General features: G+C 45.1%; 1 protein-coding gene across 4 annotated transcripts in view; it reads right to left on the bottom strand.

The window, feature by feature from the left end:
- Window positions 1-1,146: 1,146 nt before the first annotated feature.
- The window catches only part of tcea3 (transcription elongation factor A (SII), 3), a 40,208-nt gene continuing 25,019 nt past the window's right edge, over window positions 1,147-16,335 (bottom strand). For 2 of the 4 annotated variants that reach the window (XM_078237972.1, XM_078237970.1), the window contains exons 9-14: window positions 14,883-15,034; window positions 9,232-9,288; window positions 7,346-7,500; window positions 6,086-6,232; window positions 5,667-5,738; window positions 1,147-4,394 (exon numbers count right to left, since the gene is read on the bottom strand). In XM_078237972.1, the coding sequence (XP_078094098.1) occupies window positions 4,386-4,394; window positions 5,667-5,738; window positions 6,086-6,232; window positions 7,346-7,500; window positions 9,232-9,288; window positions 14,883-15,034 (592 nt within the window). In that variant the 3' untranslated portion in view covers window positions 1,147-4,385. Of the gene's footprint in view, window positions 4,395-5,666; window positions 5,739-6,085; window positions 6,233-7,345; window positions 7,501-9,226; window positions 9,289-14,882; window positions 15,035-16,335 lie in introns of all 4 variants that reach the window. The other 2 variants (XM_078237971.1, XM_078237969.1) reach the window with 1 other exon arrangement.

Genomic DNA, 16,335 nt, shown 5'->3' on the forward strand with positions numbered 1-16,335 from the left:
CTCGATGGGCCGAATGGCGGCCACCTGCATTGTAGGGATTCTATGAACCAAGACCATTATAGCAACAACACCTCAATTTTCAAATTCTCATCCATGTTTTCAAATCCCTTGACATCCTCACCTCTAGATCACTGTCCTCAACCCAACAGCCTTCCATGATCTCCATGCTCCTCAAATTCTGGCCTCTTGTGCATCCCTAATTTTAATCACTGCCAGTAGTGGCCATGCCTTCTACTGCTTGTTTGCTTGGCCTTTTGGCTAGGATCAAGCCCAAGATGAGATGCAATGTCTTATCTTGTCAGGTTGAATTTTGTTTGTCTTTCTTGTCAGGACCATGAATGGGATTCAATTAGGATTTGGATTTGGTTTTTGGAGCAAGCAAGGAATGGATTTGGATTTGCCCGGTCCAATGAGCATTGGCTTTGTAACTTTAAGGATCGGAGTAAAACATTTTTTAAATGCTTAGGCCCTTAATTATCTGTCCTAATAATTTTATTAGACTTAGGCCCTATTTGAATACAAGCTGTTGTCAACTCATCCATTTGCAAAGACTGTGTTATGACATCCAACTGCCTCTTAAATGATTATGGTTGAACCCCAACAGGCAAGTAGTGGGAAGCATTCTAAGAAGTATTTGGTACCAAACAAGGCCTATATAAAGGGCAAAAACACTCTGCTAGTGTGGTTAATTTTGTACAATTTGATCTCCTTAGCTGAGGAAAGATATACTTCCCTAGGATTGGGTGCAACAAAAGTTCACTAGGTTAGATAACATTCTCATCCCAGGAATCAATGAGACAATACTGGGGAGAAGTTTGTCTACAGTTACCTACACAGCCTATGGAGAATTCTTCATTGATATTCTTGATAGTGAGAGTTAGGAATGTGGAACTCACTACTGCAGGGAGTAGTTGGGGTGAATATCAAAGATGCATTTAAGGGGATGCTAAATAAACCCACAATAAATAAAAGGCACAAAAAAAAATGCTGATAGATGAAGTAGAGTGGGAGCAAGTTCATGCATAACAAAAGGACTAGTCTGTGCTTGGAGTTCTATGTATTTCCATAGATCTAATATTGGGTTCTGGGGATATCACACAGCCACAGAAACTCACTCTGGATAAGAAAAAAAACTGGAAGAAAATACTATTTTAATGAAAAAAGGCTTAATTTAATAATTTGTTGACACTCACATTGTTAAAGCAAGCTGAGCGCAATCACCCAGCTACTCGAGTTATTGAATTCAAATATCTGAAACTGGTCTGAAGAGGGAAAACACAGCATAGCTGAAGATTCGATTTTTCACTGAAACAGCAAGTGAGCTTTATCGAAGAGCACAAGGAAAAAAAAACACACGGTTTCCAACTACAAGAAAATACTTCACATACACTTAGAAAACAAACTCAGAGGGCAGTATTAAATGGAGGTGGTGGGGTCTCATCCCCTGGCTGGAGTGCTAGCAAGGGTCCGGCGTTGACTCTTTTAGGGCCGTCACTCCTGCGTAGGCTTTAAGGCACAGCTCACACCCACAGAGCTGCTGAACAATTTGAGACTGGCAGCTCTGTCTGCTGCCAGTACTACTACACCCACCTGAAGCCTAGTTTCATCGCTGGATCCCAATCCACAGGTTAGTTATGGTGGGTGGAGGGTCATTGGGTAGGACCACAGTGAATGGTGGTGGGGTGAGTGGCTCCCTGCCCCCTCCGCCGATCCTGGTACCAAGTCCCTCAATCAGACAGGGACATCTCTCCACACCCCCCAAACCCAAAATCTCCCAAGCAACTCTGCACAGGTTTGCCTGTTGTGCTCCCCTCATGGCGAATGCCTGCCTGCCACTTGTTTAATACTAGTAACAGCAGAATGAGGCCCTAAAATTTAATTATGCACTTAAAGGCCTCATGGCGGCAGGACAAGAAGGCCAATCATGGGCCTTACCATCACATACTTAGTCGGGATAGAGGCAAGAAGGTGGAGAGGACTCACCTATTACCCTCCTGCCTGATTAAATGCCCCCCTTTTCCCCCCCCCCCCCCAACGGCCACTGACTGGGGGGAATGGGGAAGAGCATTAAATAGCCCCCATATATACAGTTTTAGACATGAGAATTAGGATTGCTATCTCTCCACGAATGTTCAGGAATTAAAGATTAATGTCCAGGATTCTACTGCGACCAACATTAAAAAAAAATCCCAGTCACTACAAAACGTGATCCTTAAAAATTTTCTGAAAGCACTTTTGTTTATTAGTTATAAAATATATTAGAAATGGGAGAAATAAAAACTGGCAAGAGTGAGGAGTCATCTAGTCGTTTAAGCAAGACAATGGATGGGATTTTCCAGCCACGCTCACCCCCAGACCGGAAAATCCCACCCGAGGTCAACGAATCTTTGCATGGTTCGTCCCCCCCCAACCCCGGTTACGATTCCCCGGGTGGGAAGGGAAAATTCTGCCCAACATTCGCATTCCACCTAGCCATGGGAAGCAGACTGCCACAGGATTGGTTAAGTTAGTGTCCAATGAATGAGAGTGTGGCAGTTAATTGGAGACAGGCATGTGGGCAATTTCCAGATATCGAGGATGAAAAAATGGGTGTGTTTTTAAACCCTGATCTCCAGCCAGAGTTGGCAGCCCTACTCGTAGCGAATGGCAGCCTGTTTCCACTGTCACGGGTTTTCTGATCCATTGATTTCAATGGTGTTCATGTGCAGTCATCGGGCAGGAATCAGGCAAGCTGTGACCCCCTCACAACCAAGTAGCATCCCAGCACTCACTTCTGAAGGGTGACTGCTTCAGTGAGATCTAAAAGGACATCCCCCATATCTCATGGAACTGTACTTGGCAAAAAAGCCATCACTTTTTTTAAGAGGGAGAAATTAGAAGTGGGGGACTATGGAGGGGTTGGAGCCAAAGTGGGGGTTGAGCACTTCTTAAAAGAACAAATTAACAAAGAGCAACACAAAAAGTAACAGACAGTCCCTTTGAAGATGTAGTAGCAATGACTGGGCTTTTGGACAAAGGCAGTACATTGTTTTTATTCATTTATAGAATGTAGGCATCACTGGCTAGGCCAGCATTTATTGCCCATCCCTAATTGCCCCTTGGGAAGGTGGTGGTGAGATGCCTTCTTGAACTGCTGCAGTCCATATGGGACACCCAGAGTTCTGTTAAGGAGTTCCAGGATTTTGACCCAGTGACAGTGAAGGAACAGCGATATATTTCCAGGTCAGGATGGTTTGTGACTTGGAGGGAACTTCCAGGTGGTATGTTCTAAGCATTTACTGCCCTTGTCCTTCTAGGTGGTAGAGGTTGCAGGTTTGGAAGGTTCTGTCAAAGCAGCCTTGGTGAATGGCTGCAGTGCATCTTATAGATGGTACACACTGCTGCCACTGTGCATCGGTGGTGGAGTGAGTGAATGTTTAAGATGGTGGATGAGGTGCCAATCAAGTGGACTGCTTTGTCCTGGATGGTGTCGAGCTTCTTGAGCGTTTGGAGCTGCGCGCATCCAGGAAAGCAGAGTGTATGCCATCAAACTCCTGACTCGTGCCTTGTATATGGAGATCAGGTTTTGGGAAGCCAGGTGCGTTTCCCTCCACAGAATACCCAGTCTCTGACCTGCTCTTGTGGCCACAGTATTTATACGGCTAGTTCAGTTCAGTTTCTGGTCACTGGTGACCCCCCCCCCCCCTTCCCCCCCCGATGTTCATATGCTCATATAAGTGTGGAAATAATATATTATTGTAACGAGAGCTGGTTCCCAATTGCATTCCCAGACAAAACTACTTCAGTTCAAACTAAAAAAAATAAAACATTTTAAAAATCGGATTAAGAGAAATGGGAGAAATAAAAGACTGGCACTTATAAACCCATGGGGTGGGATTTTCCAGCCACGCGCGCCCCAAAACCGGAAAATTCCACCCAAGGTTAACGGACCTTTGCATAGTCCGTGTCCCACCCGTTACGATTCCCGTGGTGAGCGAGATGGGAAAATTCAGCCCCTGCAACAAAATCAACCCTTTGAGAACTAGCTTAATATTCCTGCAACAAAATAAACAACAGGAAAACCGTCTCTCGAAATTTTAAGAATGCCACAAAATTTGGTTCCGTGCAATTTGCAAGCAATTGGATTAAATTCACAGCGATCACCAAGTGTAGAAATCTGAATCTCTTTTGGATGCAATTTACACAGCAGGAAAAATACAGCATGCAAAAGTTGCAGATGTCATTCAGTTCAAGAGTTAAGAATCAAATTGCTCTCTGATCCTTTGATGAACAGGTCAGAAAAGCAGAGCGAGAGTCTCTGGCCTTGCTGAATTATACTCTTTCCTCACGAAACATTGTGATTTAAATTGTAGCGAAGAATGTCTCAATGCTGTTCATGCAGCCAATCAGCAGAACTGAAATGAGAAAAGTAGGAAAAGTTGCTTCAGAATCTTAATATTTACTGAACTCTTATTCAAGAACACTAGTGCTTTGCTTAACTGGGTTCCACTAGGGTTTAACATCAACCTACCAAAACAAAGCCAAGATCATAGAATCATAGAAACCCGACAGTGCAGAAGGAGGCCATTCAGCCCATCCGCCGGCAACAATCCCACCCAGGCCTTATCCCCGCTTACTTACCCTGCTAATCCCTCCAACCTATCACACCTCAGGACACTAAGAGTTAATTTAGTTTGTCTAATCAACCTGACCCACACATCTTTGGACTGTGGGAGGAAACTGGAACACCTGGGGGAAATCTACACAAATACACGGAGAATGTGCAAACTCCACACAGACGGTGACCCAAGTCGGGAATCGAACCCAGGTCCCTGGAGCTGTGAGTCAGCAGTGCTAACCACTGTGCCACCATGCTGCCCAAATCAACATCATCAGTTCCTTGTAATTTGGCTCAGTAACATGTTCCAGTCTCTGTTATCCCCAGCAATAGTGTTACAGATTAGGGAAGTATGGCATTTGATTGCCAGTGTTTATTGACCCCAGCTGGGGCAGTAATAAGCTACCAAACAATTGGCATCAGTGTCCCGGATTGGGGAATATGGAAAAAGTAGCGAGACAGATTTAGGTCTGGCCTGTGGAATATCCACCAAGGAGGTATTTGTCGGCACACACTAAAAGTGGTCAGTTGACCAGGATAACAGAAAGTTGTTAGCACCCATGGAATTATAACCCACCTTGAGGCAGCATCCTTAAGAGGCGAGGTGTGAAACATGGGCCAGGTTTTTACCAGCCTGCCACGCTGCATCTCTCCCTGGAGGATGTGGTGAGCGATTGAAATCTCTATTCAGTTCAGCGAGACTGTAATATCCCACCTGATGGGAGGGGGCCATGGACACAGAGGAGGGAGCCTCCAGCCACGTCAGAGGGGGTAATTCGTGTCCAGAATTCCCACCCATGGTCGCTGTTCAGTGAGCCCAACCCCTCTCCCCCTGCTGGGAAGTGCATGTATATGGACTTGTGAATAAAGATTAGACATGCAGTAGCCTTCGAGATTGAATAATGCGCCAACACTCACTCGACTGGCTAATCCACTACCCATGAAGAATGGGACTTAACCTCACTGTGACTTCTTCGGATGGGGGAGTGGGAAGAGAGTTGAGGGGTGGGAGGATGTTTAGAGAGTTAGGAAAGGGGGGAGAACGAAGGTACAGAATGATAAAACAAACCTTCCATCGGTTTCCACATTCATTACACAGAACAAAAGTGGTCATTGGTTCATCAGCGCTCCGGGTCTGAACCTATGGAGACAATTAAAAGAAAAGATGCATTAAATCAGCCTTTGATCAATGCACAACTATAATACAGGTTTGATTTAATGATCAGGAGTTCAGGGAAAGCATTAATTGGATGTATTGACCTCCATAGCTGACTCTCAAATATTGTACTCCATGAAGTAAAATGTAACTGACTAAAAGATGATCTCATCCAATTGATGAAAGGTTAAGCATCAATTTCAATGATGGCTGGTGAAGTAATATCAAGGTTTACACAGTGGTGTAGCATGGAGAAATGTGTTTCATGTAGATCTAGGAAACAGTACAGTAAGGCTTTTAGTATGAATCTTATTGCATCAATATCCAATTACCTGATTGTAAGTACAATTTTTCTTCCTGCATTTCCCACATTGAAAGAGACTGGAATGAGTTCCACTTGTCTTTGCCATTTGATGTTCCCTGATTGCTTCCTTGGTTATCACATTGCGAAGTTCCTTCAACTCATCGCTGGCCATTTCCTGCAGACATGGGTGAACGAAAGGCTCACGAGTGGTACTAAACCTTACAGAATGTTACAAATCCATTAATAACTCATGTTAGCAATAAGACAAATTGGTTCAGGTCTTCACCTCAGCTGGATTCCAGTGCAGATAAGCCCATTGAAGTCAAAACCCAGTTTCTAACCCATGGAGTCAAAGTCAACAAAACTCGGGCTCAACACCAAGTCTTTGCAGAAAATTAAAGGTTCATAGAAAACAGAGGAAGTTACCGTCTTATAAGAAAGCCATAATACAGTGCGGCCTCTGCTATATGATCCAAAATTCAGTACATACAAGTAGAGCCATGTTAGACTGTGTTTGCTTCACAATAAAGTACAATTGAGCAAGTACTTTTCCAGTCCTCTTCTCAAAGATGGACTCTCCCATCGTGAAACAATTCCACTTGCAGCACAGGCACTTTCATGCCTTGCTCATGTGGCGGGTTCCTAGTCAACGAGCATCTACAGTGAGTGCACGGTGGCACAGTGCTGCCTCACAGCGCAGCACAGGTTCAATTCCCAGCTTGGGTCACTATCTGTGCGGAGTCTGCATGTTCTCCCCATGTCTGTGTAGGTTTCCTCCGGGTGCTCCGGTTTCCTCCCACAGTCTGAAAGACGTGCTGGTTTGGTGCATTGGCCATGCTAAATTCTCCCTCAGTGTACCCGAAAAGGCGCTGGAGTGTGGCGACTAGGGGATTTTCACAGTAACTTCATTGCAGTGTTAATGTAAGCCCACTTCGACTAATAAATAAACTTTACTTTGCAAGTTGGTATTGCAACAGGGCACACTACCATTTTTTTCCATCTCTTCACTGTTGAACCTTGCATAAGGTGTCCCCATTATAATCAGAAATAATCATATAATCCCTACAGTGCAGAAGGAGGCCATTTGACCCATCGAGCCTGCACCGACAACAATCCCACCCACGCTCTATCCCCGTATTTACCCTGCTAATGCCCTGACATTAAGGGGCAATTTGCCGTGGCCAATCCACATAACCCACGCATATTTGGACTGTGGGAGGAAACCAGAGCACCCAGAGGAAACCCACGCAGACACGGGAGAATGTGCAAAGCCTTGAAGCCACCTCACCTCTGCAGTCATCCTCGCCAGATGTAGCAGGTCGATCGCGCCAGCCAACACGTTCTTTCTCAGGTTGGGGTTCTTTGGGTCCTTCAGGTTACTTATTCTGCTTCGGACACGGTTTTTGTATTTCATATCAGTTTTCTGAAATTCCTGGTAGATATGTGAAAAGGTTCAGAAAAACATAACGGCAAAAAGAACAGAACTGACACAAAAGGAAATTCTTAAAATCTTTAAGCTGGGAGAGTGGAATGCACTGCTTGAAAGGCTTGGTGGAAGTAAATTTAACATTACCATTCAAAAGGGAACCTGGCAACTAGTAGACAGGAGCGATTTATAGGATTATGGAAGAAGAGCAAGGGAACAAGACTAATTGTCTGTTGAAAGAACCAGCCCTGGCAGCTAGGCTATGCCAACTGGCTGGCATTCTGTGCCGCAAAGTCTCACCACTGAATCAGATATTGTGGGTTCAACCCCTAACTCCATGGGATAAAACCCTAACTCTATGGGATAAATGTGAGGTGATTCATTTTGGTAGGACAAATTTAAATGTGGATTACAGGGTCAAAGGTAGGGTTCTGAAGACTGTGGAGGAACAGAGAGATCTTGGGGTCCATATCCACAGATCTCTAAAGGTTGCCACTCAAGTGGATAGAGCTGTGAAGAAGGCCTGTAGTGTGTTAGCTTTTATTAACAGGGGGTTGGAGTTTAAGAGCCGTGGGGTTATGCTGCAACTGTACAGGACCTTGGTGAGACCACATTTGGAATATTGTGTGCAGTTCTGGTCACCTCACTATAGGAAGGATGTGGAAGCGCTGGAAGGAGGGCAGAGGAGATTTACCAGGATGCTGCCTGGTTTGGAGGGTAGGTCATATGAGGAAAGGTTGAGGGAGCTAGGGCTTTTCTCTCTGGAGCGGAGGAGGCTGAGGGGAGACTTGATAGAGGTGTATAAAATGATGAAGGGGATAGATAGAGTGAACGTTCAAAGACTATTTCCTCGGGTGGATGGAGCTATTACAAGGGGGCATAACTATAGGGTTCGTGGTGGGAGATACAGGACGGATATCAGAGGTAGGTTCTTTACGCAGAGAGTGGTTGGGGTGTGGAATGGACTGCCTGCAGTGATAGTGGAGTCAGACACTTTAGAAACATTTAAGCGGTTATTGGATAGGCACATGGAGCACACCAGGATGATAGGGAGTGGGATAGCTTGATCTTGGTTTCAGATAAAGCTCGGCACAACATCGTGGGCCGAAGGGCCTGTTCTGTGCTGTACTGTTCTATGTTCTATGTTAAACCCTAACTCTATGGGATAAAACCCCATCTCCATGGGATAAAACCCTAACTCCATGGGATAAAACCCTAACTCCATGGGATAAAACCCTAACTGCATGGGATAAAACCCTAACTCCATGGGATAAAACCCCATCTCCATGGGATAAAACCCTAACTCCATGGGATAAAACTCTATCTCCATGGAATAAAATCTAGGTTGACGCTCCCAGTGCCATACAGAGGGAGTGCTGCACTATTGGTGGTTGTACCATCTTTCAAATGGCACATTAAAACAAGGGCCATCTACTACAGGTCGGCATCAAGGACTCCATCACACTATTGTGAACAAGAACAAGGAAATTCTTCCTGGTACCCGGATTAATATTTATCTGTCAACCAACATCTAAAAACAGGTTACGTGGTCATTACCTTTGCGTTTCCTTCGTAACAACAGATAGACTGCACTTCAAAAATACTACATTAGCCGTAAAGGGCTTGGGTTGTTGTGAAGTTGTAAAAGGCATTATGTACAATTTCTCATTTCCTTTCACTCCCTTTTTGTCCTCGACTTCCTGACATCTTTGCACCTGGGTATCGCTGCTAATTAATATAAAGGATATAATCCTCGATTTCTGCACCCATCTTGTCACAGTTGACACCATAGTCTTTGTAATCATCTATGGAAAGAAGAATCAGTACATTATTCCAACATCTGGTGTTGAAATGCATAGGGTGATTCCACAGTCACGTATTCCCAGCAAGGATAGACACTCACAAGGAAGCATCTCTGGCACAGTGGTCAGCATTGCTGCCTCACAGCGCCAGGAACCTAGGTTCAATTCCCAGCTTGGGTCACTGTCTGTGCAGAGTCTGCACGTTCTCCCTGTGTCTGCGAAGGTTTCCTCCAGGTGCTCCCTCAGTGTGCCCGAACAGGCACCGGAGTGGGGATTTTCACAGTAACTTTGTTGCAGTGTTAATGTAAGCCTACTTGTGACACTAACAATAAATAAACAAACAAACAAACTCTGGGCAGCACATCCTTGATTTCTAATCTTGTGCTTCCTGTTAGGTGTGGTGGGGATTGGGGATTCTTCCCTACTATTCATCGCTGGATCTCAGCAATTATTAGAGATAGTGCTGGATCAGTGAAACCGTAGAAACGCGCTTGATTCTGGAAAGGTTCCATCAGACTGGAAAGTAGCAACTACAACTACTCTATTCAAGGAGGTGGGGTGCGGGGGGAGCAAAAACAGGAAACTATAGGTGGGATTTTATGGCCTCGTTCGTCTTGAAACCATAAAATCCCACCCGAGGTCAACGGACCTTTCCATTGACCACCCCTTGCCCGCTCCGATGGGCGTGGCGGTAAAATTTCAGCCTATAGGCCAGTTAGCTTGACGTCCATCATAGAGAAGGTGTTGGAATCATTAAGGAAGTTATAGCAGGACAATTAGAGAAACTTAAGGTAGTTGGGAAGAGTCAGCGTGGTTTGTGAGAGGGAAATGATGCTTAACCAATTTATTAAGAGTTCTTTGAAGGAGTAACATACACTGTGGATATGAAGGAGATCCTGTAGACATATTGCACTTGGATTTCCGGAAGGCATTTGATAAGGTGCCACATCAAAGGTTATTGCAGAAAATAAAAGCTCATGATGTAGGGGGTAACATATTAGCACGAATTGACAATTGATTAGCAAACAGGCAACAGAGAGTAGGCATAAATGGGTCTTTTTCAATGAGTTAGATAAGGGGAGCAAAGTCATGATCGCTAACTGTACAGATGACACAAAGATAGGTAGGAATGTATGTTGTGAAGCAGACATAGGAGGCTGCAGACAGATACAGATAGGTTGAGTGAGTAGGCAAAAATCTGGCAGATAGTATGGGAAAATGTGACATTGTCCACTTTGACAAGGACAAAAAAAACTGAGTATTACTTAAATAGAGAATGACTGAAAAATTCCAAGGTGTAGCGGGATCTACGTGTTCTAATGCACTAGCCACAAAAGGTTAGCATGCAGGTACAGCAAGTGATTAAGAAGGCTAATGGAATGCTATCCTTTAATAAGAGAGGAATTGAACATAAAAATAAGGATGTTTTGCTTCAGTTCTGCAGGGCATTGGTAAGACCACGTTTCAAATATTGGGCGGAATTCTCCCATCCCACCCTGGTGGGTTTGGTGATGGGCAGGAGTGGAGAATCTAGCAGGAGCTGAAAAGTCAGACACCCGCCAGTGTAAAATCACATAGCAATTCTCTGAATGGCAGGTTAATGGTGGGCAGTTTTCCAGTGGCTGGTGGTGTGAATGATATTTTCATTCATTTGCATCTCATGAATGCTCATTAAAACAACTGCCTGCCAGAATCCCATCATGCCTTTCAATCTTGCACCACGACAGCGTGAGATTACATTGGTCTGAAACCCAATTGCTAAAGAGTGATGTGCACAAGGTGGCCCTCAGTTCACAGAGACTTTGTGGTCAGTGCAACAAGTTTCTATTACAGTGCTGTACTGCTCCTGATGCGCTGTTCACCATTCTACCGGGGCAGACCAGTTCCCACCCTGCATCTCCATACAGAGCTGGTTTTCATAGACAGCACCGTGCTGCTAGATCCATGGACCCTCTTGTGTTGCCATCCTTGACGAGTATTATGCTTGGGGTTGGGGGGTACAGGGGTCGCTGTCCCCCTGGTACCACACACCAGTGTCTACCCAGACAGCACTGTACTGTGGGACTCGACAACTGCATCAAAGTTCTGGAGTTTTGCGGTGGAGTACATGGAGAGACCAATTGGGTGGCCTGATAAAGACAAGGGGAAGGGCTGTGCAAGGAGAGGGTGGAGATTGAAAGGTGTAGGCTCACCATGGCAGACAGAGGGGCAAGGAGGTGGATGATGAAGATAAACAATCGAAGACAGAGAGAAGACCAAAGGGAGGGGGCTGGGCACTGACAAGGCTGTGTGAAAAGCTCACAAACAAGGGTTCAAAGGGATTCCACACTATTTATTAGAGGGGGATTGATGAAGACTCCAGATGTGGTGGGTAGAGGTCCAAGTGGGTCCAGGGTGCCTCGCAGGTGATGGGCTCGGGGGAGGTTGGCTGAATCAAGGAACAGACTTCCTCTTGACACTGTTAGCCTTTTCCCACTGGGTTGCTGACATCCTGTACAATCCAGTGAGGACAGGTGGACTGGATATGAGTGTGCTGGACTCGTGTTGAAATGTGGCGCGAATCAGCTGCCGGTCTGCCAGGTGACTTGGAGGGGAACTCGTGTGTGCATAATTAATGAGGTTCCAAGCGCAGAATCTGGCGTGGGATTCCGCCATTCTGGCCAGCGGGAAAGGCGCTGCTAGAGCTGCCCGCCACTGCACTTAGTCTCAAAATGGGAGAATTCTGCCCATGTGTGCAGTTTTAGTCTCCTTATTAAGGAAGGATGTAAATGCATTGGAGGTGGTTCAGAGGAGGTTTACTACATTGATATCTGGAATAAGCGGGTTGTCTGAGGATAGTTTGGACAGGCTGAGACTAAAACAGAAAACGCTGGAAAATCTCAGCAGGTCTGACAGCATCTGTGGGGAGAGAATAGAGGCAACATTTTGAATATAGATGATCCTTCGTCACAGCCCTGGCTCTGACAAAGGCTCATCTGGACTCAAAATGTCTGGCTATGATCTCCAGCCAGAAGTGCAGAGTGGATGATTCATCTCGGCCTCCTCTGGAGCTCCCCAGCATTACAGATTCCAGTCTTCAGCCAATTCGATTCACTCCACGTGATGACAAGAAAAGACTGAAGGTACTGGATACTTCAAAAGCTATAGGGCGTGACAATATTCTAGCAATAGTCCTGAAGACTTGTGCTTCAGAACTTGTTGTGCCCCTAGCCAAGCTATTTGACAATACTGACATCCACCCAGCAATGTAAAAGATTGTCCAGATATGTCCTGGACACAAAACGCAGGACAAATCCAACCCGACCAATTACTGCCCATCAGTCTATTCTTGATCAGTAAAGTGATGGAAGGGGTCATCAACAGTGTAATCAAGTGGCCCTTACTCAGCAATAACTTGCTCAATGATGTTCAGTTTAGTTCTGCCAGGGTCACTCAGCTCCTGACCTCATTACAGCCTTGGTTCAAACCTGGACAAAAGTGCTGAACTCCAGAGGTGAGACAAGAGTGACTACCCTTGATATCAAGGCAGCATTTGACTATGTGGGACATCAAGGAACCCTAGCAAAAAACTGGAATCAATCGGAATCAGAGGAAGACCTTCCACTGTTTGGAGTCATACCTGGCACAAAGGAAGATGGACGTGGTTACTGAAAGTTAGTCATCTCGACTCTAGGACATCACTGCAGGAGTTCCTCAGGATAGTGTCCGAGGCCCAACCATCTTCAGCTGCTACATCAATGACTTTTGTTCCATCATAAGGTCAGAAACAGGGGTTGCACAATGTTCAGCACAACTCATGACTCCTCAGATATTGAAACAGTTCATGTCCATGTCCAAATGACAATATCTAGGCTTGGGCTGACAAGTGGCAAGTAACATTCAGAGTGCCATGCAATAACCATCTCCAACAAAAGAGAATTTAACCATCGCCCTTTGACATTCAATGGCATCACCATCACTGAATTTCCCACTACACCCTGGGGTTGCTGGGAGATTGAACTGAAGTAGTTTTGTCTGAGAATGCAGTTTGGAACTAACTCGCCTTACAGTCACGAGTAATGAGAAATTAATTCCACACTCATAAGGGAGTCTGAACATCCTGGCGGTTATCATCAACCAGACACTGAACTGGACCAGCCACATAAATACTGTGGCTAAAAGAATAGGTCAAAGACTAGGAATCCTGTGGCAAGTAACTCACCTTCTGACTTCCCAAAGCCTTTCCACAATCTACAAGGCACAAATCAGGAATGTGATGGAAAACATTCAACAATATCTCCAACATCCAAGATCCAACAATACTCAAATAACCCCATCCAGGTTAAAGCAGCCTGCTTGATTGGCACCCCTTCCACAAACATCACTCCATCGATGTACAGTAGCAGCAGTGTGCACCATCTACAAGATGCACTGTAAGAACTAACCAAGGCTCCTTGGACAGCACCTTTCAAACCCACAACCACTACCATCGACAAAGACAACAGGAGCAAATACCTGGGAACACCAGCACCTGGAGGTTCCCTGCAAGTCACTCACCATCCTGACTTAGAAATATATTTCCTTTCCTTCACTGTCGCTGGGTCAAAATCCTGGGACTTCTTCCCTAAGAGCCATCTGGTTCACTAATGTCCTTTAGGGAAGGAAATCTGCCATCCTTACCTGGTCTGGCCTACATGTGACTCCAGAGCCACAGCAATGTGGTTGACTCTCAACTGCCCTCAGGCAACTAGGGATGGGCAATAAATGCTGGTCAGCCAGTGACACCCATGTCCCATGAATCAATTTTTTAAAAAGCACTGTGGGTGTACCCACACCACAAGGACTGCAGCAGTTCAAGAAGGCAGCTCACCACCACCTTCTCAAGGGAAATTAAGGATGGGCAATAAATGCTGGTCTAGCCAACAAAGTCCACATCCCGTGAATGGATTTTAAAAATTCAACTTCATTATCTGGAACACAGTATCTGGTCATTATCATGTCACTGGTTGTGGAGCTATGGTGTATGCAAATTGACTTCCGCATCTCCTACGTTACAGCTGCGACAACACTTATACTTCTATGTCTATAAAAACACTTTGAAACGTCTTGAACGGCAGCACATTAACAAATTCTTTCTTTTATTCTTTCATCAATGAACTGCTTTGTAATAATCTCGCCGAGGCCAGTCTTTCATCACCAACACCCTTTATTTACATGGTGAATAAAGCACTGTTTCTGCGGCCACAGCGCAGTCAAAGCCCAGAGACCTTTGACCCCTGCTCCAGGATAACACAGCTGCTCCTTTCCTATTGGGTAAGCCTATGCTCGCTCAATGGGTGAATTTATAACCCATGAGGCGATCTAGTGACGATCCCCTGCGGCCATCATAACATCCTTGAGTGTCAAATGGTGAAGGAAACCCATCATTTTAATTTGAACATATTCAACAAATTCCACAGCAAAAACGTCCTGCTCCATTTCACCCTTCAATCCCACCTTGGCCAAGATGCCCTGGAACTTTCCCATTCTTGTCCCCCACTCTGACACACTGCCAGCTGCTTGTACCTGTTAACAGTAATAAACCAAACCAACTTAAACATGTTGCAAAAGCATCTTACCATCAGTCTTCAAAGCTGCTATCAACATCTCAATGCATTTGTCACGGATGGATTCCCCAGTTGACAGGAAGGGAGGGAGAACGGTTGGTGTGGAGAAGGTCGGGCTGGTAGGAGTGGAAGGCGACTCCATCTTTCCTTTGCTGCCGCTTCCACTGTTAAAAACAGGTGCCATATGTCAAAAAAGGAAATCTCTGAAAGTTCAAACCTGGACATGCAGATTACAGTAATAAAGGATCCCAAAAAAGTCTTCGTCTCTGTGACCAACAGGGTGTGTATAGGGAAGCCCAAAGGGACAAGGGGGCCAGTAAATCAACAAGCATAAGAATGCTGGCCTAGTCAGCAACACGCACGCCCCGTGAAAGAATTTAAAAAGCCCACCAGCATTTTCCATCTGCTTGATTTAAGAAGCCATGCAGGAGAGAACTCGGTGCCAACAATTGAGGCCATCTCTTCTGCTAGCCCACTGATCCATCCAAACTCGACAAAACTTCCCTTCACTGATGCTTTTCAAACAGGCGGGAGTTAAAGGAAATAACTCATTAGTAATTGTCAGCTGGGATCAGGGTCATGGTGCAGTCATCCTGTGGGGTGTCATTTGAATAGAAAACATGGAGACTGTTTGGGAAGTAAGAAACAGGAGGAGGATTAGGCCATTCGGCCCCTCGAGCCTGTTCCACCATTCAATAAGGTTGTGACTGATCATTTACCTCATCGCCACATTTCCTCCCCTGCCGCCAAATCCCCATAGTTGCTGGGCGGCACCATGTATAAGTACCATTCTGTACCAGACTCCAAGAGTGCAGGTATCCCTTAAATTCCCAAGAGCTTTACCCACTATCTTATTCTGGACTGTTGCTGCGGGGATTTAACGCTACAAATGCTGCTGTGTCTCCAACAAGGAAAATATTAATATTAATAAAATATTGGCAAAGATTCTTGTAGGTTGGAATTTTGATCTAGAACTGGGCAATTCTTTTCTCCAAAGCAATATAACCGATGGGTTTTACATTCAAATCGACTTTGCACATCGGGGCGCTTTGTTAGTTATTTCTTACAACATTGATTTGCGTGGGAAGGGATAACGGGAACACAATTAGCTGATTCAGAGAATTATTTGTAATGGGCTCCTCCATCCAACTCTTGGTGTTCAAAAGGAAGAAGAATTATAAGGATATCAATGATGCCATGGATAACCAGTAGGACATCTAGTTCATCTCCATCTATCAATGTTCTTGATCTCACTCCCATTTTACCTTTCAAATGAAACTTCCACGTGCTCTCCATTGCCAATGCCATTTGAAATAACAGGAGGAGGCCATTCAGCCCCTCGAGCCTGCGCTGCCATTGGATCATGGCTGATTTCTACCTTAAATCCATTATCTTCATGTCCCTTGATATTCTAAATTGACTAAAATCTTATCAATAAAGAAGTGTAGTTTCTTCTTTAGTATCG

The sequence above is a fragment of the Mustelus asterias genome, chromosome 21 (genome assembly GCF_964213995.1).
Source record: "Mustelus asterias chromosome 21, sMusAst1.hap1.1, whole genome shotgun sequence".
NCBI classification, from domain to species: domain Eukaryota; kingdom Metazoa; phylum Chordata; class Chondrichthyes; order Carcharhiniformes; family Triakidae; genus Mustelus; species Mustelus asterias.